Here is a 23,546-nt window from a genome sequence, read left to right on the forward strand (position 1 = left end):
CCATGGAGGATTGTTCTATTGTTACTGGGGGGTGCACAGCATTGTCACAGCACCCCCAGTAAAAATAGAATAATCCCCACTGGTCATGCAGGTCCATGAAAAGAACTTGAAGGCACGTGTAAAAACAGAATTTAGTCAAAGAAAGAATGAAAGGGAAAAACATATCAAATAACGCCAAACTAAGAAGAGGGCAACAACAGTTAGTAATAACATTTTTTTTGAATCATAACGAACATGACATGCAAAACAGGAATGAACGTGTCTTTACAAAAACTAGAATATGCAAATGATATGATAAAAAAGAGGAACTATCAATAAGACCGTCCTATCTTCTGGAATTATACACAGCTTGCATTAGTGCAATAATTAGTATAGCATTACATGTAGTCTATCCAGTTATGAAAGTTAAAGGGGAATCCAACCCAAATAAAAACTTGGTTTTATAAGAAAAACAAAAATCAGACAAGTTGATAGGTGAAAGTTTGAACAATATTGGACAAATAACAAGAAAGTTATGAATTTTTTAAAGTTGTAAATATTGGTAATCACTATACCTATGGAGACTTCAAATTGGCCGCTTATGTGATGTCATAGTGATGTAAGGCAAGGACTACTCTTCCATGTACTTCAATACATATTATGGCTAAAATGTCATTTTCCCCAAAAGTTTTATTTCAAATTGTATTTTTCTTTCATGAGGACATTAAACAATATACTACCTGGGTTATATTTAGATTACTGCCCCAGGGGAATGGGTACTTAGGAGAAAACCACAAATCCCTGATAATAAAGTACATGGCCTATGGGAAAGTTGTCCTTGCCCCTTGTCATAATTTACTTACACAGTTGCCAATTTGAAATCTACATAGTATTAGTGATCTCAATTTTAAAATAGCAATAACTTTCTTATTGCTTGTCTGATTTCTTTCGAACTTTTACCATTCTGTTTAATTTATTTTTCTCGTTCCCAACACACCATTTTATGGCCAAGGCTGGATTCCCCTTTAATACACTGATATATTTTGTATAAGGAAATACAAGGAGGTACTGGATCAAGGTCAAACAGCCGTTTAATTTATTGTGCAAGAATATTGATAGAGATAGATATAGAATGATTGATGTACAGTTACCGTTTATATACATGCAGATATAGATGTAAATACAAAACTATCAAGAAATACCATACCTCAAATGCATATAACAATACGATCAAGGTCACACACCCAACAAGTAATACTTGTTGGGGTGGACTTGTCCTTTACCAAAAAGTACATATAGTGATACAGATACAAATTTTGGCGAGGAATTTTATACATGAAAAAAGGTTTTTGAGAAATTCAGGTCCGGGATGCACTTGTTGTGTATAAGATCATAACCGCATACCCATGCATACATCCCAAAAATAGTCTTCGATATGGCGTGGCCCTGTCGTGTTATATATTCATTATATATTTTTTAGGGGGCCATTAATGTCCCCTGGGGCCCATTTCATAAAGTATTTGCAACTGTTGTAACTTTGCCGTAATAGCAACTACCATGGTAACAGGGCTCAGCAGCCAATCAGAATCAATGTTTCCATGGTAGTTGCCATAATGGCAAAGTTACAACAGATGCAAATTACTTTATGAAACGAGCCCCAGATTATCTGTTACTGTTTAAAGTACTTTGCGTCATCTTTACAAAGGGCAAAGTTTCACCTGCTTTCGTGTAGGCTAGTACCTCAAGAGTACGATGTGAGTTTCACAGTCTATTTTAAAAATATTATGAAGCTTATGCAACACCCATTTCATTCAAGAAGTACTATTTTATGTATTTTCTTTCTCCGTTTTTTTTTTTAATTTTTTATTATTTTCAATCCTCGGCAGCCCGGTCGTGTTATCAAAATTGTCCCTTTTCTTAATTTTTCAGTTTACATTTACCCTACCCTTTTTTCCGCCTTTGTTTTTCTTTTTGTCATCTTTTAATTCATTTCATTTCTTACTAATCATGCTAATGTATTAGTATTTTGGGATTTGTTCTATCTCAATTGTTCTGCTTTCTTTCTTTTTCCCGTTTATCTCTGTATTCTTTTCCCTTTCGTCTCCCCCTTCCTCCTTTTCTTCCACTTCTCTTTTCTTTCTTTCTTTCTTTCTCTCCCTCTTTCTTTCTTTCTCTCTCTCTCTCTCTTTCTTTCTTGCTTTCTTTCTTTCTCTCTCTCTTTCTTGCTTTCTTTCTTTCTTTTTTCCGGTGAAATCCGCCAAGGGGGGGGGGGGGCAGCTTGCCCCCTGCTCTCTTCCTCTCCCTTTCTCCCTCTAATTCAGTCTCCTTTCTCTCTCCCTGTCTATCCCCCCCCCCTCTCTCTCCCACTCTCGGTCATAGACATCTCTCTTAAGAAATCATCATAATGCAGAACATTACGTACAATTTTCCTTTTACCTGTGGATTTTCTTTTTGAAACGGTTTGCATTTTTTACCACATATAGGACACACACGATACAATGCATGAATTTCATTTAAGATAATAACTTTTTTATTTATTTCATACAACTTTATACAATGCAAATCTCTGGCTAGGCTAAATTGACCATTGCACACTGTAACACAGAAACCGATCCCTGTAAACAACTTGTTTTCTCCTAAAATATAAATAAATATGTTATTTTTCCTTTACGATTACACCATTCAACACAAATGTATTTTTTTTCTGTCTAATTATCACAACATGTAAAAACAATGCATATACATCTACATGTACTAAATTATGTAATCATAATAAAAAAAGAGGAAAGCAAATTTTGAACTATACCAGTAGATAAATATAAGATGTAACTATTAATGCGTACAACGTAATTGGTGAATGGAAATATGTTTTCACATTTAACAAAATAACCAAGCAATTTCAAACTATGAATTTATGTTAGCAATTTGTGACACATGAACAGAATCAATGCAGTATGTATGTACTACAATTAATGTTATTGTAGTAATTCAACAAAGGAGCCCATGCGTTGGAACTAATAAAAATACCTAAAAATGTCACAGGAATACTTTTTTTCTCATCGTGGGTCAGCAAATCTGAAATTCCAAATCATGTCTGACAGCACAACTTTAAATGAGCACAACTATCATTTCATGTCTAAATTTACAGGGACTCCATTATCACATTGCATCATCGAAATTCAAAATGCTTTATGAAGAGAAAGTCTTTCACTTCAGCAAATAAACACCAAAACACACCACAAAAATAAGGAAGTCAACTATATATTCACTATATTGCTACATGAATGGCATCACATAATAATGGTCAATTAGTCATATCAATTAGTCATATTTACCCTACAGTGCAAGTATACAAGGTGGTCTTCTAACTTGTAAACCATTACTTAAACTTAAACATGTTAGCGTTACCACTTACAATGTACATGTGCAAAAAAGGTTTCACATAGTGGGGGGGGGGGGTAGTGGCTTTGCTGTCTATAATAACACATTAAAACAAGGTTTTTGCTTCCTAGTATGCTTAAGTTTCAAATGTGTTGTTATTAATTTAGTATTGTGTAGATGATTTGTTTGGATTGTTGCCCGGGGTGAGAGGGAAAATGATTTTTTATAAAATAGGTTTGATATGTAGTTCATAAAAAATTATTTTGGGAGATGGTGGCCTGTGAATTATGTACCTACTGGACAATGTCCCTTGAACTGTAGGTGAACGGCCATGCCCAGTCAGATGACTTTTTGGGATTGTTGCCAGGGGTGGTAGGGGGAGGGATTTTAAAGATAGTTTTAGTACATATGTTACAAATATTTAAGTACTAGCATTTCTGACCATTGTCAATTACCCTTGATAATACAGTTGGCATAAAACAAGTTTAATCAACTAAAAAAAATGATCAAATGATAATCAACATCCATTATCAATGTTATTTCATTGTATCTTGGGGAACCATTAAAACAAAACATAAAAATATCAGAGAAACTTAACATCATCAGCCAATAAGCAGGTGACACAAAATTAACAAGCCGGATCAAATGCGCAAATTGGAATACAATTAATATGGCTATTTTACTACATAAAAGTGGTGATTTCATTGAAAGGATTGAAATAAAAAACGATTTAGTGCTAACCAATCATTTCCTGATCAACAAGACCTACTCACAAAGAATGCTAGAATGAAATTAGTTGTATGAGGAAGCAGGCACTGCACAAAATTACTAATGGTTACTCTGCCATCATATTGCCATGGTTACAAGGCTCAATAACCAATTAAAATCAAGGATCTTATGTAAATTAGTATTGGGAAAATACCATCAGTTGTTAGATATAAGTTACATGCAACCAATCCAGGACCCTTAAGATACTAAAACCCTAACATTTATGTCAGCCATTATTCACTCTTTGAAAATTTTCAGAAGTTAAATGGTGACCTTGCTTGACTGTATGAGAAACACTGCACATTTACATGGTACAAATCCCTTGCTAGCCTCCACAGCATACAGAGTGATTTTACACAAAGAGATTGGATGCACTAAAAATATTCACATTGTTCCCGAGTTATTGGAGCAATGTGAACTGACCCCCAAAATATAAACTATTTTATCAGATAAAGAAAAGAATTAGCATCAATCAAAACACCAGGACAGATATTTATTCCACAAAGTAATGTGATAAAATTGGTGGACATGTGAGAGGGAATTAATCTCATAATGGCAAAGAGATACAGTTAAACCTGCTTCAGTAACCATCTGTATGGAAAGACTACCTGTTTGAATGTATATATCACAATATTTCACAAGTATTCCCCATTGAAACATGTGTTATTAAGGAACTTGACCGTACATGTATAGAAAACTTGTTCATAAATAACTACTATACTCTTGTTTCCCTAGGATAGCCTTTGCAGACCAGATTCACCTCACACATTATTTAAGTGTTCAAGTAAATCAATCTCAAGTTAATGGACATCAAATTCTTAAATGAATTCAGGATGATCACAGGCAATATATAAAAAATAAAATGGTGTAAATGTAGAATATTGAATCATATCAACAACTGTGTGTCTTGTATTAATATAACTGCATAACACAAATTAATTCTATCCAGTAAAATTATTATACATTCCTCTGCCAAGTCAGGTGTAAATGAAGAGGTAAATAAAAAAATCATATGCCAATGGATTATAAAGACGCTTTCATAAAGAAATGGAGATATTGGAAAGTGAAATGTAGACGACCGTCTAGAGCATTTAAAGCTCTCAGTTTGCTGAAATTCAATACTCATATCACAACTTTATTACAGTGCTATAATAAACATCTGAAATTTTTCTCATGGGGGGAAAACATTCAAATGTCATGATGCTTGAAAAAATGAGAAATCACTTAAAATAAATTCTCTTGATCTTAATATACACACATCCCTTATTGATAATAGAATTTTGTTAGTACACAATACATTCTATACAGCTCTTTTACAGTATGAAAGATTAAAGTAGAATCATAGAATATGAATTCAATTTCTTTGTGGCTTTAGGTAAAACCACGAGAAAACAACCACTGCTAGAGATCTTGGCATACTTGTATGTATATGGCATACTTGTAAGTATCTTGGCATACTTGGGACTCTGTCTTTGTAATGTGAAACAGTGGGAAGGGTAAGATATACTTACAATTACAGATATTCTGACAAGAGGAACAAATTATTTGTGATAGGGGTGGGGTCACAATATCTCCAAATTTGCAGAGGCCAACAAGGAGGGGTGATTATTTTGGGGGTCTCCATTCATGAGGCTTTAAAAATACATGTTAACTTTCACATGATCAAGATTGGACTTATCAGAAGTGGTACTGGATATCCACAGTAACCTCACCCCCTCCCCCCCCCATCTCCTCTTCATCAGTCTATCAAAGGAATGGATTATACATTCTACTCACATGAACAGCAATATAGAAATTACATGCTGAAAAGTGTTAACCTCTACTATGTCTTTAAAAAATAGATAATACTGGCCCAACTTTGCTTAATATATACATACTCCTTCCTTTCATATGATACAAATGTTAAAAAGATTTTTAAAAATTACCCTTCAAATGAGGACATGCAAAATTGCTGGGTCTCGGGAGGGAATGCAAGATGATCATTTGCATTCATGAAATATTAGTAACAAAGTGAAATTTTTGAATGATGAATCGATTATACTACAACAATTAGTAATATCAGTTGAAGAATGCCAACCAGCAATCAATTGATTTCTGTTATTAAGAAAATTCATTGCAAAGAGTTGTGAGGGTGTTTCACAAAGATTTAAACATGACTTAAGTCGCACTTAAATTCCCACGCATATCTGAAATGCAACATGTAATCTAATTGACCAATATGCAGTTGTGCGCATCCTCTTTGCACGATCTGACCAATGTGTTAATGCTTTTTTATACCGCACGTAACTAGGCATTTAAGTGATACTCTTAAGTCATACTTAAATTTTTGTGAAACACCCCCCCGTTGATTGGGGGATGCAAAATTGACTACAATATGCAGTTACTTGGTTAGTGCTTGTTGGTAGCAGAGGATGAGAAAATACATTGCTTTCAGTAAGAAATTTGGAGTCTGGTACAAAACTTTTGTCGTCATTAATTATCACTCACAACTTTACTAAAGTGGACATGGTTTATCCATAGGTACAAACGGATTTGGCAATATTACTACATGTATCATTGAGTTAGCATGTACAAAAATAGAAATGAAAAAATATGTGTGAGAACTCTAAAACTTATAAGAAATTCTTTGCTACAACTAAAAAAAGATTTATAAAGAAAATTCAAAATTAAACAAAAGTTTGCCATTATTTTTAGGTTTACCTAGGAATTAGATCAAAATAATTAAGAGTCATAAGAATAACAATGCAACATATTTTCTTAAATTCACACAAACACTTGAATATCGTTTTCAAGATGAGTTTAACTTTGTACATAAATATTTCTGCGATAGATAAACATATGACGCCAGCATCACACCATGTTTTTTCTCTACTAATTTTTCACAAAGACAACATCTATAGGAGTTTCTTTCTTCCATTACCAGTTAAAAGGACATGTACATCAATGTTTCAAACTTTTGACAACTTTTACCCATTCTCAAGCACTTCTAACTGTGACTTTTCCAAGTGATATTTTGGTGGAGGACAAATTAGTAGTGCATAAGAAAATCATACAAAAAATATGCTTATTATCTATAAGATTTGACCATGTGAATACCAAAAACAGTGAATTTTTAAAAGAAAAGTTTTGCAGCACATATTAGCTTTTCTTCCGCAATTGATAAAGCCTTTTTTATAATCTAATAAGCCAATTTATTTGATAGGACCAAAATATGTTCATCTTATCTTACATTGGGTGATTTCAAGTTTAGTGTTGACCTTTTGGTATTGGTGTAAGGTCGATTTTTACAAGATTATAACGCCAAACATAAAATGAAGATGGTCCTGAAAAGTCACTCACTAGTTGTTGAGATGTCAATAATGTGATCTGGATCAGCTTGACAAACTCTAAATACGTTTTGGAGCTAGGGGAAGCAATCCAAATTTCAACACTAACACTAACACCAAGGCCAACACCGGACTTGAAATCACCCATTTAGTCAACACAATAATTCTTCTCACATCACAAGACCCTATAACATCAATATAAAACAGTGCAAACAATAAATAAATCTTATCCTATGTATACATATTCATTCATGTTATAAACCATTCCTACTACAGCAAGTATGCATCAAATATTTCACTAATCACCAAACTCCATATTTTTCAATAGATCATAATTCTAGATTCTTAAAAACTAAATAATCATGATTCAATCCCTGTGACGATTTTCCGTAAAACTTGAAATCTTTCATACCCGTGCAAAGTTTAAAGATCAAAGAATTTTTTTTCAGGAACAGTTGAACTTTGAAAGAATGTACAAGAAAGCTTTACTGACTCCTGTTCTTTAATGTGTAAGTTAAAGCTTACTTGGTAAAAAAAGAGGAATTCTAAGAATTCATGGCATTATTTTGGTGATATGAATTTCTTTCAAAACTATTAGTATCTAAATTTCCTTAATGAATTCTCCATATCAAATCAAATCAATTTACAATCCTTAAAAACCGACACACACTAAATATGTGATTCATTGCAATCTGATTTTCAGAGAAATTTTAACATTTGATATGAACATTAAAATCAATAAAATTTAAGCAATCAGAGGTAAGAATAGAAGTAGGACTAGTGAAATTGAATTTCAGTCAAGTTCAACCCTCCCTGTAGAAAATTCTATTCCAAAGTGCAATGACGTTGTCAGCTGTGACTTGAAGCCAATTGGGACTTTACCACGACAACAGGGCTTGCTGCAAAGCAAAATTATTATTTTACTTTCACTAACATTATGCCAAACTTTAAGTACAACCTGTAAAGTAATTTTTCTTCTTGGAACTTTCATATTTCATGCAATATGCAATTTATCAAGAAATCGCATCGTATCAGATCGCATAGTGTGTGCTTGTGCTTAAATACATGTAATCCACCATTTTACATTCTCCTAGTGAAATGCATGCACATAAATCAGATATTCTTTACCAATTTCATTAATACTACAAATTACTAATAGTTGTACACTTGTAATATACATCACAAAGAACAACATAAAGACAATATTGTCTTTCCAATATTCACATGCAAATATAAAAATCTTTGGGCTCTATTGTTCAGCATTTTTCCTATTAGGTCCCCAGTTTCTACTATCAACTCTTTCAGCAAATTCTGCATTACTTAGTGTTCTTACATTCCAATTCTTTTTTCTTTGGTAGCATGTACAAACCATATGGAATGTAACTTTTGATACCAAAACTTGTTGAAATGGTGCAATTTCCAGAGATGCAATGCTACTTCATGGGCCCATCCTTATCAGTGCAAACAGATTGATTTGAATTAACTATTGAAGAATATCTTATTGAATTTTTCTTTGATTATGATTTATGTTGTTTTGGGTTTATTCATATGTAGGTAAAATGTGATCAATATTTCTGCCCTAAAAATTCATCACATTTTCCATGAGATCCCATGATATTCTGTGTTCTTCCAGGAATTGATTTTTGACAGATAACTTTGAGTTTGTTTCTGTATTGCAGATAACTGGGGACTTTCATCACTAGTCTACTAGCATCATAGTACATTAAATATTCCACATCCCAGATGAGGTATAAGTGGTGACGGTGATTAAAAAAAAATGATTTCTAAGAAAACATGAATGCTTGCAACCAAGCAACCAGAGGACTAAGTTCCTCTCTGAGGGACCTGGTAATGAGGATTAATGCCTTACCAGAGGGCTTTCGCACACCAAGTAGAAATCAAACCCGGATCACCAGAACACAAAACACCCCCCCTTTTTACAGATTGAGCTATTGTCCTTGAAATGGGGACCTGGGGAGCGTTTCATCAATATTTTCATCCGACAAGTTGTCAGATCTGACATCTTTCCTTCATTCTGATTGGCTGAGAGGCACTGTTCCTATGGTAACTGTCGGATAAAATGGGACTTGTCGGATAAAACGTCTGACAGGTCCTTTCATGAACGCCCCCCTGGACCCTGTTATATAAAGCTAAGTAATTGATTGCAGGGCCAGTTTCTACGATTGGTAACATTGACTATTGTGTACAATCAATAATAGAAACAAGCCCCACAATCAAACACTGAGCTTTATGATGAAGGGACCTGGTTAATATGCAAGACTTCTGTACTAAAGCCAGGATAAAGTTAATACACCCTTGTGGGATGCTGAGAGACTTCTGATAGAGGGAGAGGCTGGCGCTATGTCAGTAATTAGAGTTTTAAAGGAGAACTGGGGAGCGTTTCATCAATATTTTCATCCAACAAGTTGTCAGATCTGACATCTTTCCATGATTTTGATTGGCTGAGAGGCACCGTTCCTATGGTAACTGTCGGATAAAATGGGACTTGTCAGATAAAACGTCCGACAAGTCCTTTCATGAAATGCCCCCCAGAACATCATGCTCTTAGTACACAGTGATTTTCTTGTCAGAGATTCATGAGTATTAGGACAGTGTTGGAGCATATACACTTTCTTAAATCAATCAGAAAAATACTGTAAAGTTTTATTTAAAAAAATTGATGGCCATTCTAATAATTTGTGACATCAATATTTTCTCTAGCAAAATCACCAATTAGGCCTTGAACACCGCCCTCTTTGGCAAGCCATGATGAGCTGTTTTTATCTCATTAGAAGATATCTCCAACCAACACAATGCACAAAAAATCAACCTTCTGACAAAGATTTCCTCCATTCCCCTATTTCTCAGGATAAACTGTGCTACAATGCTGTCATTGTCTACCTTTCCTTTAAATGTGTACGGGAACATTGACATGACAGTGGTATCACTATACCACAAAAGAGTTGATTGCAAAGCTGAAGTATTGGGGTTATATTATAGTACACAGGATTATGCACATTTTGTTAGGTAGTGAGCAGTGCAGCTAGAAATTCTTTTTGTGCAATACACAGACAATATACCAATAGTCACTCAAATATCAACCTCACTCTGATCTGTCCTCCCTGTACCTACTGACAGCCATGTCGCCGATATACACACTCCCTCCACCACTGACTAGGGAGACCTCTGTTGTCTCGTCATGGAGAGTTGGGGATTCAAGCCTCTATCGCTCCCGTTTTGATGAGATTTTCTTTCAGCTGGTTGAAAACGTAGAGTTGTTGCTCCTGGGAGAGGTTTAGGATTTGTTGCGCTAGCTTCGTTGGGTTAGCAGTTCTGAAAAAAAAATAATTAGGAAGAGTCAAATAGGAGAATTGTTGGTAACCTCGCCAAGAGGAGGACCGCCCTAGCATAAGCATTACTGACATTGAAACACTCATAACTTTCTTATAATTCATTCATTTTTCCAGAGCTACCAACCTGAACAAGAACATATCAGTATTTTTAATGCTGAAAATCAGAATTCTGGTGAGGAAATCAGTATTTTCAAAGAGATACCACAGGATAACACATAAACTGAAACTTTGGACATCTGTATTTTGCATGAAACCATCAGTATTCTTCTCATTTTTTCAGTACTAAATATGAAAAAATCTGTACTACTTGGCAGTTCTGTTTTGATCAAACTTTCATTGACCTGCTCTCTGATTATCCTGTTTCATACAATTAAATTAATTTGAAGGATTACATTCTCCTTTGCTAGCACATAGAGTAAGAAGACAAACACGTACTTGAGGAAAGTTTGGATGTATACATAGAGGAATGAAGCCATTAGGAACTGACAGTCAAACCGGTCCATGATACCACCATGGCCAGGAAATACATCACCAAAATCCTGCACAGGAGAAATCAAACAAATAATCAGATAATAAGATACACTCATTGGTGTCAGATCTTGCAGCGCATGTGCATGACTTTGAACACCAATATCACAGTATTCTGTAAATCCCTTCCTAGAATTATTCAACAGGGCAATTCCATAGAGCATGTTTGTCCGACCCCCTACATTTGGGACTTTCCTAAAATGTTGTCCTATTTTTTTTTCATTCATATGAAATGTTGTAAAATTTTCCAATTATTGTTAGAGTGAAATAAGAACGGATGAAATTGGGGTGTGGATGTACAAAAAGATTGGTTACATCAAGGAATTACCCTAAAATGAATTTCATTGGGTATACTTACAACCTTTTGGCCTATATTCTCAAGAGAAGTTTCATATAGACCACAGTACAAAACCATGGACTATGCAGATTTCTGGTATAATAATAAAACGTATTTTTGCCCAATGCGCATATTTGTAATTGGATTTTTCTCAGTGTACGCAATGAAATAAGCACAATTATGTATAAAAAATTTGCATAGTCTATGGTTTTGTACCATGGGACAATTGAAACCTCTTAGGAATACAGGCGAATGTTCTATAAAGCTGTTCGAAATTCATGAGCGACTGTAAGAACAACTGGTAAACCTTTCTTACGCACTAAATCATCAACAATTACCACAAGAAAGGATCACCAGTAATTCTGAAAGTAGCTCTTAACCTGTGAACGGCTCTACGAACGGCTCCCAGACTTGTAAGTTTCATTTGAAGCTGAGGACTTGCTTTCTTAAAAAGGTATCATAAACTTTGTTTTGCAGACTCGTGAGTGTTTTGCACTGTTTGTTATAACACAATAATAATTAATAATAATAATAATTAATAATAATAGTAATAATAATAATAATAATAATGATAATGATAATAATAATTATAATGATAATGAAAATGATAATAATAATAATAATAATAATAATAGAAGTAGTAAAGGTATATTTACCCAGGGAAGCTACTTCAGTTCTGAAAACTGTTCTCACAGCGGGCCCTGCTATTATTATTACCCAGGCTTTAGCTGGGCTGCCTAGGCGCTCAAAGCATTCAAGGAATTTCTTCCTACCGGGTACCCATTCACCTTACCTGGGTTGAGTGCAGTACAGTGTGGATAAATTTCTTGCTGAAGGAAATTACGCCATGGCTGGGATTCGAACCCACGACCCTCTGTTTCAAAGTCAGAAGACTAATCCACTGGGCCACAATGCTCCATGTGTTCACATGTATATTACACTTGGATGGTGAGCGGTAAATAGAAAGTTATACATGTACACTACCTTGATTTTGAAAGCTCTCTTGAACCCACTGGCAAAGAAACCTCCGAACGGACTGACTAGGGATGCGAAGAGAGCGATGACAAGAGCATGGATCTGAGCTGGCATCAGGTTTAAGGTTTCCCAGTTCAAACCAACCTACACAAAGACATAGAGGGGAAAATGTTAAGAAACAATACATGTGCTTCATAATACATGCATATCAGTTTCCCCCTTATTGTGACGTCACTCACATGCATTAATCCTCAGAAATTTGTCAATGAAAGTGTACTCGACACCATGAATAAATTATCTAATTTCTCTTTTAAAGTTATTACAAACCACATCTAAACGCCAGTTTCTCCAGGATCTCACTTATAGTTCTATTGATTAATCCTTATTCTTCCCTATGCTTGGGACTCAGTGTTCAGTTTGATAAAATATCTTTATCTTTTCCAATTCTCTTTCTCTCTCTGACAGTCTTTGCTATATATTTTGTACATGTAAATCTTAGGAGACCCACAGGCCTCTCTTAATAATGAACATTAAAAAGAATTTTCATATAAAACCACAGAATAAATCTAATACAGAACACACTTTATTTCATATCATCCATATAATAACTTTTTTAGTGCATATACGTTAAAAATTCATTCTAGGAATGAACTGCAATAATCACATGCATTTAGGGTGATTTACCAAAACTTCAAATAGGCTATGAACGCTTATTTCTTCACCACCTGGTGGGTGTTTCATAAAGCTGTTTGTAAGTTAAGAGCGACTTTAAGAACGACTGGTGATCATTTCTTGTGGAGAATTGTATATTCATTTGCGATAGTTAAGCGCGTAAGAAAGGTTCACCAGTCGTTCTTAAAGTCGCTCTTAACTTACAACCAGCTTTATGAAATGGCCCCCTGGTGGGTGTTTCATAAAGCTGTTCGTAAGATAAGAACGACTTTAAGAATGACTGGTGAACCTTTCTTGTGGTATATGGTATACACCATTGGCGATGGTTTAGCGCGTAAGAAAGATTCACCAGTCACTCTTAATTTACGAACAGCTTTATGAAATGGCCCCCTGGCCTCCCTTAACTCTTTGCCCACTTTGCTCAACTAGAGTCACATACAGCAGGCTGCCAACTTTGGCTCAAGTCACATTTCATTCACAATACACACGGAGTGTATGAAGTCTATCATCCATGCACATATACACAATAGTGATGTGTACATTGCATTGTACTGTGTAAACACAAAGGCCTGAATTCACAAAGGTGGCTTTGGTTGAGTCCATGGTTTATGCAGATTTCCTGTATAAATTACGCTTAATTTAGAGCGTATCGGGCGCGTGTTTTAAACATGTCCAATGCTGATGCGCGCTTTTGTCACAGTGCGCCAAATTGACACCTGTTGCCGTGGTTATTCGCGCTATTTTATTCATGAGTCCACTGTTTTGAATTAATGAGTCCACTCTTCAAACAGTGGACTCATGAATAAAATAGTGTATATAACCATGGTAACAGGTGTCAATTTGGCGCACTGTGACAAAAGCGTGCATCAGCATTGGACATGTTTTATACACGCGCCCGATATGCGCTAAATTAAGCGTAATTTATACAGGAAATCTGCATAAACCATGGACTAAACCATGGGTTTTGAAAACCACCTTTGTGAATTCGGGCCAAAGCTTTCCTTTACAATAAACCAATCAAAGGCTATTGTGAGCTGAATAATACCTTAGTCACATTTGCTCTACAGTGGCCGTACGGTGAGTCAAAAACAGCCGTTTTATTCATTTTTAGACAAACCACCTACATATAGCTCTACATAAAATGTAAAAACTGCTGTTTTCGACTCGCCGTAAGGCCGCCGTAGAGCAAACGTGACCAAGGTATTAGCACAGTCCATGCAAATCCCCTCTTAAGGTTGCACCTTGTAATTACAGGAGTAATTCTGTCCATGGCGGGCAAAGAGTTAAACAAAGATTTTCTCTTCAAAGTGGGGAGCAGGTTTAGCATAGAATAACATTTTGTTTACTTACAAATCCCAAGAGAGTCTGCACGAATCCAGGTAGGATGTATTCTCTGACTTGATACGTTGAACTCGGCTCGCACTCCATGACAAACACCATACTCTCTTCATCATACTACAATGATAATAATAATAATGATAATGATGATGATAATAATAGTATATTAGGTATTTATATAGCCCCATCTATCAGGAAATAATCTATTCCAAGGCACATTATGTATTATCATTATTACCCCGGCTTTAGCTTGAGCTGCCTTTCAAGGAATTAATCCTGTTTGGTACCCATTCACCCCACCTGGGTGATGTTTCATAGAGCTGTTCGTAAAGTTACGCACAACTGAAACCTGTTCTTTGGTGCTAAATCAGTTACATAGGGGGACCATTTAGCACAAGAAATGGTCATCAGTCATGCGTAAAGTCATTCGTAACTTGCAAACAGCTTAATGAAAAGGGCCCCTGGGTTAAGTGCAGCACAATGTGGGTAAATTTCTTGCTGAAGGAATAAACAAATTGGCTGGGATTCGAACCCACGTCCCTCTGACTGAAAGATGAGATTTTCTAACCACTTTATCACAATGCCCCAACATCACTTAAAATAACAATAGTTAAGTAACCCCAAAAATATATTCTAGAAATATAACTTTTTTTTCTTTTCTTTCCTATAAATATTATGGATGATCACATAATTTCCACTAAGGGTGAAAAATTGTTTGCTATTAATCTATAAGATTTCCAAAGGATTCTCATACACATACATTCAAGGAATCTAGTGTGGTATTGACGCAGTGACACAACATTTGCTCCAGCAACAATTGCTCTTGGCTTAATTTTGTCTAAGATATAGGGTTAGGGTTGAAACAGAGTTTTGCTAGGTTTAGGGTCGGGTATGTTAAACCCAGGGTTGTAGTTCCATTAGTGTGTGGAATTTAGAGCGGAGAAATTTTCACATGCTCTGATGCAAACAGACAAAAGTGCTCCACGTAATATTACCAATTTCATATGAAAAATATACATGTATGTCATTGTTCAAAGGCTCAATGGAATAAAACATTAAATTACAATCCAACATATATAATTCTTACCTCTGCTGGGCAGGTGAAGAACTGAAACTGTGCGAGAAGTCTTGTGAACTAATAACAAAATAGGATGGTAGAGGGGCACATAATAAATTAATTAATTTACCTGGTAATTGAAAGCACTTAATTTAGTGACAATTTAAGGGTTAAGGAGTCTGTGGAAGTTCTTTCTTTAAATGATCAGTGTCTGCACATTTCAAACACACAATCCGCAAGGCAACTGCAAGCTTTGTCTTAAAAACAAAATTTGAAACAGATTACAATCCATCATTCATTTCAATATCAATTTTTGTTTCCGTCACCCCCCCATTCATTTCAAAGTTGTGATTCATGAAAATTTATTTTAAATCTTCATCCAAAATTAGTAAATGCCATGAACCAGATATACAGTAAGTGTTGATAGAAATGAAACAGTAAATAATATTGATATAAAAAACAAGGAATTCAAAACAAATTAGTAGCAATCTAAAGATTCTACATTGAACTTCCTGATCAAAACCATTGGAATCAACCCAAATATGGCTATGAAACAAAGATATATATGATACATTTGCAGTAAATAAAGTGTCCTTTTACTACAGTAAGGCACTGAAAATTAAAACCATACCCAGAGTGTCTTATTCCTAGATTGACTTGCATTGGCTTTTGCTTAAAATGTTCACAGCCTTGATATTCATGATTATTTTTCATATTGATTATCATTATCATCATCAAAATCCTCCTCCTCATCATCATTATTTAATTATCTATACATTTATTCATCAATAAAAAAGCTGTTACTACATGTACAAAGTAAAATATATCTGTTGAAAAGCAAGATATTGGACAGAATGGTATCTGGGTCAGGTTTCATAAAATGGACATTCTTCCTTGTTGCATGTACATGTAGGCACGCAATAATATCAAGCCTCGCTTCATATTAAATGATGAAAGTTCAAGCCGATCCAATACGGCTGCCAGAGAACTTGGGCCCTGGGAAAATTACCAACACTGAAAGGAACTATATAGAAGGAACATGCATTGATCAAAGCTTGGAAAAGGGCATGTTAAAGATAAATGCCAGTTGTGACACTGACTTCAAATGATATTGTACAGAATCCAATAAAATGACCATGCAAGTGTCTATATGTATGTAATAGACATCTCTCGCTGCCTTACCTGGAGTCTGAAGGAATGACTTGCGGGTTACAGGAATTTTACATTTTTTTTTCTTCAAGGCAACTCCAGGACTGCAGGGGGGGGGGGCATTTTAAAATTCTGCCATACTTTTTCATGCCATCGTTTTATGGTTCTGTTTGTTTAAATGCCAAATAAATAATAATAATCAATAAAAGACATGTGCCTCAGGATTCTGAAAGAAACTGTTAACTACTGAAAAATTTGTGTCAAGAAAGCTAGGCATTTTCTTGAACCTCATTGGCTCCTGAATCTATTATTTCCCGCAAGGCTCATGAACAGGAATTACCTAGTTCCAGTTAGCAATGGGTTAATAAAGTACCCGGTAGTAAAATAATAAATACTCACAAATAGACTGTAGATTACGGTGGAGAAGAGAGCACCAATAAAACCTTCCCAGGTCTTCTTAGGTGAAAGCTTGATTAGTGATGTCCTCCCAAAAAAGAAACCTTTTGAAAAAGAAAATACAGATAAACAATACACTATGAAATTTGAAGCATTGCGGTGGAGTGGTTCTGAATCTTGTGATCAGAGGGTCTTGCGGTCAAATCCCACTGTGGCCTATCGTCCTTTGGCAGAGCATCAAACCATTCTCAACCCAGGTATTACCTGGATAGCCGGCAGGATGCAATAGCTAATGCAACTGAGTTTGGAAACTATTGCTTGAATGCTCCACAGGGAGCGGAGAAAGTGCATACATTGTGTGCGGGCAAGCCAAAATACAATAACCGGTGTAATGATATATTTTGATGTATCAAGCACTATATACAACAAACTGGATGTATTATTATAAAGTGAAAGAGTGACTAAAAAGCTTTTAATGAGAAACTTCAGACATAAGAGAGTCAAAAGGGGCCTAAGCTTTCGATCCTAGCAGAATCTTCTTCGGAGGCAAAATGACAAACCTATAAGGTGGAACAACCATAATATAGACCACAGACATACAACAGCAACACTGGAACAAGGAGACAAAAGGGGCATTAGTGAGAAGAGACAGACATAGATGCTTCATCAAACGTAATGAATGTAGTAAGAAAAATAAATAATAAGCCAGTAAGTCCCTATGAAAATACAACATGCCAAATGATGCCTTATACTTACCAAACATATAGGCCATGATATCATTGCAGATGACACATGTGGTTGAGAGCAAGAACCATATCATACCATCGAACAACGTCTGGACGATAAGATTGGACTGAGTGACCACAATCAGAAGGGCTATGTGGGTCCAACCAAACTAGGAATAAACCAAAGTGGTTTCATATGTTCCTGTTTTCTATATCCTGAGCACACAGACTATATTATACGACACCTAGATAGATATCGTTCATTCAGCCCAGTTTGCAATGACGTCAATAACCATGAAATTTTGGATCCATACAATTTTGTCCATTGCACGCGCGCACTGAGACTGCAGCTCATAGATAAATAAATGCCAGCAATGCGCATGTTGTAATGACGTAACAATCAACAGACCAAACTTGCATTTCATGAGCATGTTTTGCATCAAAATTCATAAATTTCAAATGAAAAAACAAATCAATTTTCAGGTGTCAAATATACCAAATAATCATTTTTTTTCCGGTTGTGCAATGGACAGAATACTACATTCGGTGAAAGATGAAATAATGGTCCATCCAACTCGGCTACGCTTTGTTGAATGAATCATTTCATCTTTCACCTCATGAAGTATTTTGTCCATTGCACTCATAAACATTTATTATTTGTATACCAGTACATACAATTTGAACATATATACAATAAATGAACTCCATAGATGTTGACAATGATATTTAGATGTAATCCTGACATAAAGAAAGAGGGTGCTAACTATTCCCATAATTGAACCTTTATTTCACTCCAGACTAAATGGGAATTTTAGTACAGACTTCTATGGAATGCATGGATTCATCTTCCTTCAATATACAACATTCTGCAAAAAGGATAATGTACCAAATAATCATAGAAGTTCACAATTATACCATTTTTTTATACCAGATTTTTACTAATAGTGACTGAGTTGACAACTAGCACTCCATAAAGATATGGTCTGAGGTTTAAGCAGACCAACATTTTATAATTCAATCAATATTATAAAAATACTACATGGTGAATGCATTCAACATATATACAATTGAAAATTATATAGGGCACAATATCAATCCTCATATAAATACAATGAGTAAATGATTAATGTACTTTAAATACATAAGTCTGTATTCAGAAGTCGGGCTTAACTTAAACTCAGGTTTAAAGAATGTGGTTTATGTATTGAAAGCCAATTGTTACATGAATCACTAACAGTAGAGATATCATACTTCAGCTCATTTGACTCTCAAATCATTCATAATTGTCTAGGAAGTAATATAGAAGATTGTCTTCACTATTGATGAATAAGGAAAGAGCACAGTAAACATAAGAAATATACAACTTAATCAATATTTTGACACGTTTGACTTCCCAAAATTTTAGCACAGAGTTAGACCATGGTCTAACTTAAACCTGACTTCAGAATACGGGCCATACAGTATACAATATTTATTCAAAGTACTGTAATACATCTATCGTTTTATCATCAGTATAATTTGACTCTACAACTTAGATCAAGAGCACTTACCAGAGTAAATTGCACAAGGTATTGTTTCTTCTGGAGAGATAGGACAAACATCATAAAACCTAGAGCAAAGAGAAGCAACAATGTGTTCCATTAGTTAATAGCTTACATAAACAAATCACCTATACTTATCTGAACATGCAAATGCAAGTAGCTTACAGTAATATTTGAGACACGATTGTAATACTGCTGGAAGTATCAAATTGACTGAATTATTTTGATGTACAATTCATTTGAGAAAATTTTTCTGCACATTATACATGTAGGTGAATTTTATGACAATAAGCATTTACTATGTACATGTACATGATAAAGGTTAACATACATGTACAATATTGTTTAGATTTCAACACCACTCATTTAATCTCTCATTTAACTCTTTCCAATCCATCAATATATTATTTCAACATTCCTCCGGAATAATAGCTTGGTGAAGTATAAGCGATTTTTCTTTCTGTACCACTAACACATCAAAATGCCTATTCTAAATAATTTTAATCAGGCTACAAGTCCTGAGTTTATCTTTATTTGTCAAGGTGTCATCTCTATTCCAACCAACAAGAGAATTCAAAGTAGGTCCATGGGTATACTGTAATTCAAACCAGCAACCTTGCCATTGCAATACCAATAATAGTGCCATTCCACTGTGCTGACAAGCTGCTAAAAGGAGAGCGAATTACATTACATCCTTCCAATTCGTGTTTCTGAATATTAATTGAAAGAATAAACCTTGTTATTGCTGACGAACATGTTCCTTGTGGTACAGAAAGCAAAATGGCAACATTACATTTCTAAGGCACCAAATCTATTTCAATCTAAATGCTCAAGGCATACAGGTGAAAGACAGAAACGAAACACTAAATCCAGAGTTGTACAAATAAGTCTTCAAATTTTCTTTAAATGCTTCAATGGAGTTGGTATCACGGATCTGTCAAGGGATGGAATTTCACAGTGAGAGCCGAGCATGAACAACAGCCCTTTCCCCCATTTGGTATTGCATAATTTTACTAGTAAGGCCTTTTTACTCACCAATTACATACAACCAGAATGAGATGAACCTATAGTAGTCAATAAAGGGCTGCAAGACATGCTACAAGGGGAAGAGAGGGGAAAAAACATCAGGCTTGACTCTGCTATTGGTACTAAAAGAGATTAGAACACCTCATACTACTAATAATAATTTTATATCTTTCAAAAATGACACTCAAGGTGCACAATGAACATTGGAAAACTTATACAACACAGAAGATGAAATCAATTAATAGGGGAAGGCGGGGTAAGTTGAGCATAGGGGCAAGTTGAGCCACCAGCCCCAGGCCAATAATGAATGAGTCAGACATTGTGGTGGTGTCATGTATTGATGACCCATAGCATAACCCCTAACCCCACCACATTGTTTCCAACTTTGAAACAAAAAGTAGTTTTTTAGAGGGAAAAATATGAATTTCAGCCAAAAAAGTAAAAAAGAGTGTGAAATAGATAAGTGCTTTATAAACACACACGTCTTTAAATATAATAAAGACATGATAACAACATTATTAGTCCAGGTATGGATCAACCTCTTGTCATAGTATTTTATATGATGGATGCATAATAAATGTGTGGATACAAAATTATCGCACTAAGTTCGGACTGGGGTAAGTTGAGCCAAACAGCATGGGGCAAGTTGAGCCATGGTAATTCCTATGGTAATGTATCTTAAAAAACAAACAAACCATACAAATCGATTGAAATGCTGGCTGAAAGGAGCAAATTTACATGACTGCTCTTTTCCTTTTAAAGGATGTTAGTATTTATAGAGAATTAGCAAGTGAAAAGACTTTAAACAAAAAATTGACATGCTGGTCCTCCCCTCATACATTTTGTACATAGTTTTTGTGGCACAACTTACCCCAGAAGGTGGCTCAAACTTACCCCATATATGGGGCAAGTTGAGCCATTTGACATCGTTTTTTTCAAAGGTCACAATGACTTTCAGTGTGGGGATAGAAAGTTATATACAGGTGGAAAATATTTCAGAAGAATTAAATTTCAAGGCAAGGTACTTATTTCGACAAGATTATTAATCATATCAATTCTAACATGCAAAAAGCAAAAACTGTCACAACTTACCCCGCCTTCCCCTATATAGAAATTGCACAAATTGACAAGAAATGTAAAACAACCAGTTGGAAGTCAAGGTAAAAAGAATGCCCACAATAGTTATGCATATGCTTGCTTCATAAAGAAAGTCATTAACCATTTTATAAGCATTAAAAAGAGAACAACTGGAGGCTGTTAACCTCAGAACTCACTAGATCAATGGCTCATTATGAATGCTGTGTTTACTATTATCAAGCACTCAAAACAGAAAGGAATTTGTTCAAATATTCAAATTTCTCTCTATAGACCACAGACAAATTGCATCTATAGTGATTATGTTTACTGCCCATTTACATGAACACCATGTACTCAAACAGGTACATGTGAAATATATCTTCACACATTTATCTGACACTTCTCCAGAAGAGATTGACCTATATGAATTGCTTGGTCAATAGAATGCTTAATAAAGTTGATGGGGAGTAAATTCATACTTTAACATACCTCAATAGAACACACTCAATTTTCATATCCTTACCAATTCCCTTCTTAGTACAATGCCAAAATAATCCTTGAGGCTTTGTCCGTAGACAAAGTAGTTAGCACAGGCAAGGAAGTACCAACTGAGTGTTCTAAACCATGGCAAGTTCTGTGTGCGGTAGACAGCGTGACCGATGCTGATGATCTCCTTGAAGCACATCACTTCGATCAGGAGGATCTACAAAAGAAGGAATAAATTTTATTCATTGATTCTCACCTCTTTTTCATTCATTTACGTAATTTCATTTAGAACCAATGAAAGTTCTGTGCTCCCCTGTGTGGTATACCACATGTCCAATACTAATGATCTACTTGAAGCAAATTACCTCAATCAATAGGATCTACAAGTCAAGGTATATGCTCCATTCATATTCTGCAGTTTCAAAGTTTGCTCATCCAATTCATTTTTTTTTATTTTCATTAACTATTTCATTTTCAAATTTTATGCATTCATCCTTGTTTCTTTATTTCTTCAATTTCAAATTTTGTTCAGTCATTTTCATTTTATTAAATAGTATAGCTTGTAAGTTTGTCCCTGTCATCTACCAGGTTAACATGGCTTAGCAGCCAGTCACAATCAATAAGGAGGTGTGGTGTTGTGGTTCCGACTTTCGCCTTGTAATCAGAGGATTGTGTGTTCAAATCCCACAATGGCCTAGCGTTTTTTGACAAGGCACACACTCTGCCACTCTCCACCCAGGTGCTAAATGTGTACCCGGTAGGATGTATTAAAGGACAAGTCCACCCCAACAAAAACTTGATTTTAATTAAAAAAAAAAATTCAACAAGCATAACACTGAAAATTTCATCAAAAATCTGATGCAAAATAAGAAAGTTGTGGCATTTTAAAGTTTCGCTTCATTTCACAATACAGTTATATGCACTTCTCGGTCGGTATGCAAATGAGGAACTGATGACATCACTCACTCACTATTTCTTTTGTATTTTATTATATGAAATATAATTTTCTCGTCATTGTCATGTGAAATTAAGTTTCATTCCTCCCTGAACACGTGGAATTCCATTATTCTAACATTTTGTGCTTCAGGCAAGGAGGTCCCAATCGTCAAATTCGTAAAAATTGAAATATTGTATAATTCAAACGATAAAAAACAAAAGAAATAGTGAGTGAGTGACATCATCGACTCTCTCATTTGGATGTAACTGGCTCGTTCATATAACTATTTTGTTAAAATAAGCGAAACTTTGTAATGTCATAACTTTCTTATTTTACATCCGATTTTGATGAAATTTTCAGCATTGTGCTTGTCTGATTTTTCTCTATTGATTCAAATCAACGTTTTTCTGAGGTGGACTTGACCTTTTAAGTCATTTTAGATTGTCTAGCACTGTGTGCACCTAATTGATGTTATGCTGGAATACTCCACAAGGA

General features: G+C 35.1%; 1 protein-coding gene across 1 annotated transcript in view; it reads right to left on the minus strand.

Moving 5' to 3' along the window:
• Positions 1-6,832: 6,832 nt before the first annotated feature.
• Positions 6,833-23,546, minus strand: part of LOC121431714 (phosphatidate cytidylyltransferase 2-like) — a 30,542-nt gene continuing 13,828 nt past the window's right edge. The window contains exons 4-13 of the mRNA XM_041629373.1: positions 22,152-22,331; positions 20,561-20,621; positions 19,535-19,593; positions 18,016-18,154; positions 17,263-17,363; positions 15,745-15,792; positions 14,670-14,774; positions 12,657-12,791; positions 11,243-11,346; positions 6,833-10,787 (exon numbers count right to left, since the gene is read on the minus strand). Coding sequence (XP_041485307.1) covers positions 10,670-10,787; positions 11,243-11,346; positions 12,657-12,791; positions 14,670-14,774; positions 15,745-15,792; positions 17,263-17,363; positions 18,016-18,154; positions 19,535-19,593; positions 20,561-20,621; positions 22,152-22,331 — 1,050 coding nt within the window. The 3' untranslated portion in view covers positions 6,833-10,669. The remainder of the gene's footprint in view (positions 10,788-11,242; positions 11,347-12,656; positions 12,792-14,669; positions 14,775-15,744; positions 15,793-17,262; positions 17,364-18,015; positions 18,155-19,534; positions 19,594-20,560; positions 20,622-22,151; positions 22,332-23,546) is intronic.

Source organism: Lytechinus variegatus, chromosome 18, assembly GCF_018143015.1.
Source record: "Lytechinus variegatus isolate NC3 chromosome 18, Lvar_3.0, whole genome shotgun sequence".
NCBI lineage: Eukaryota > Metazoa > Echinodermata > Echinoidea > Temnopleuroida > Toxopneustidae > Lytechinus > Lytechinus variegatus.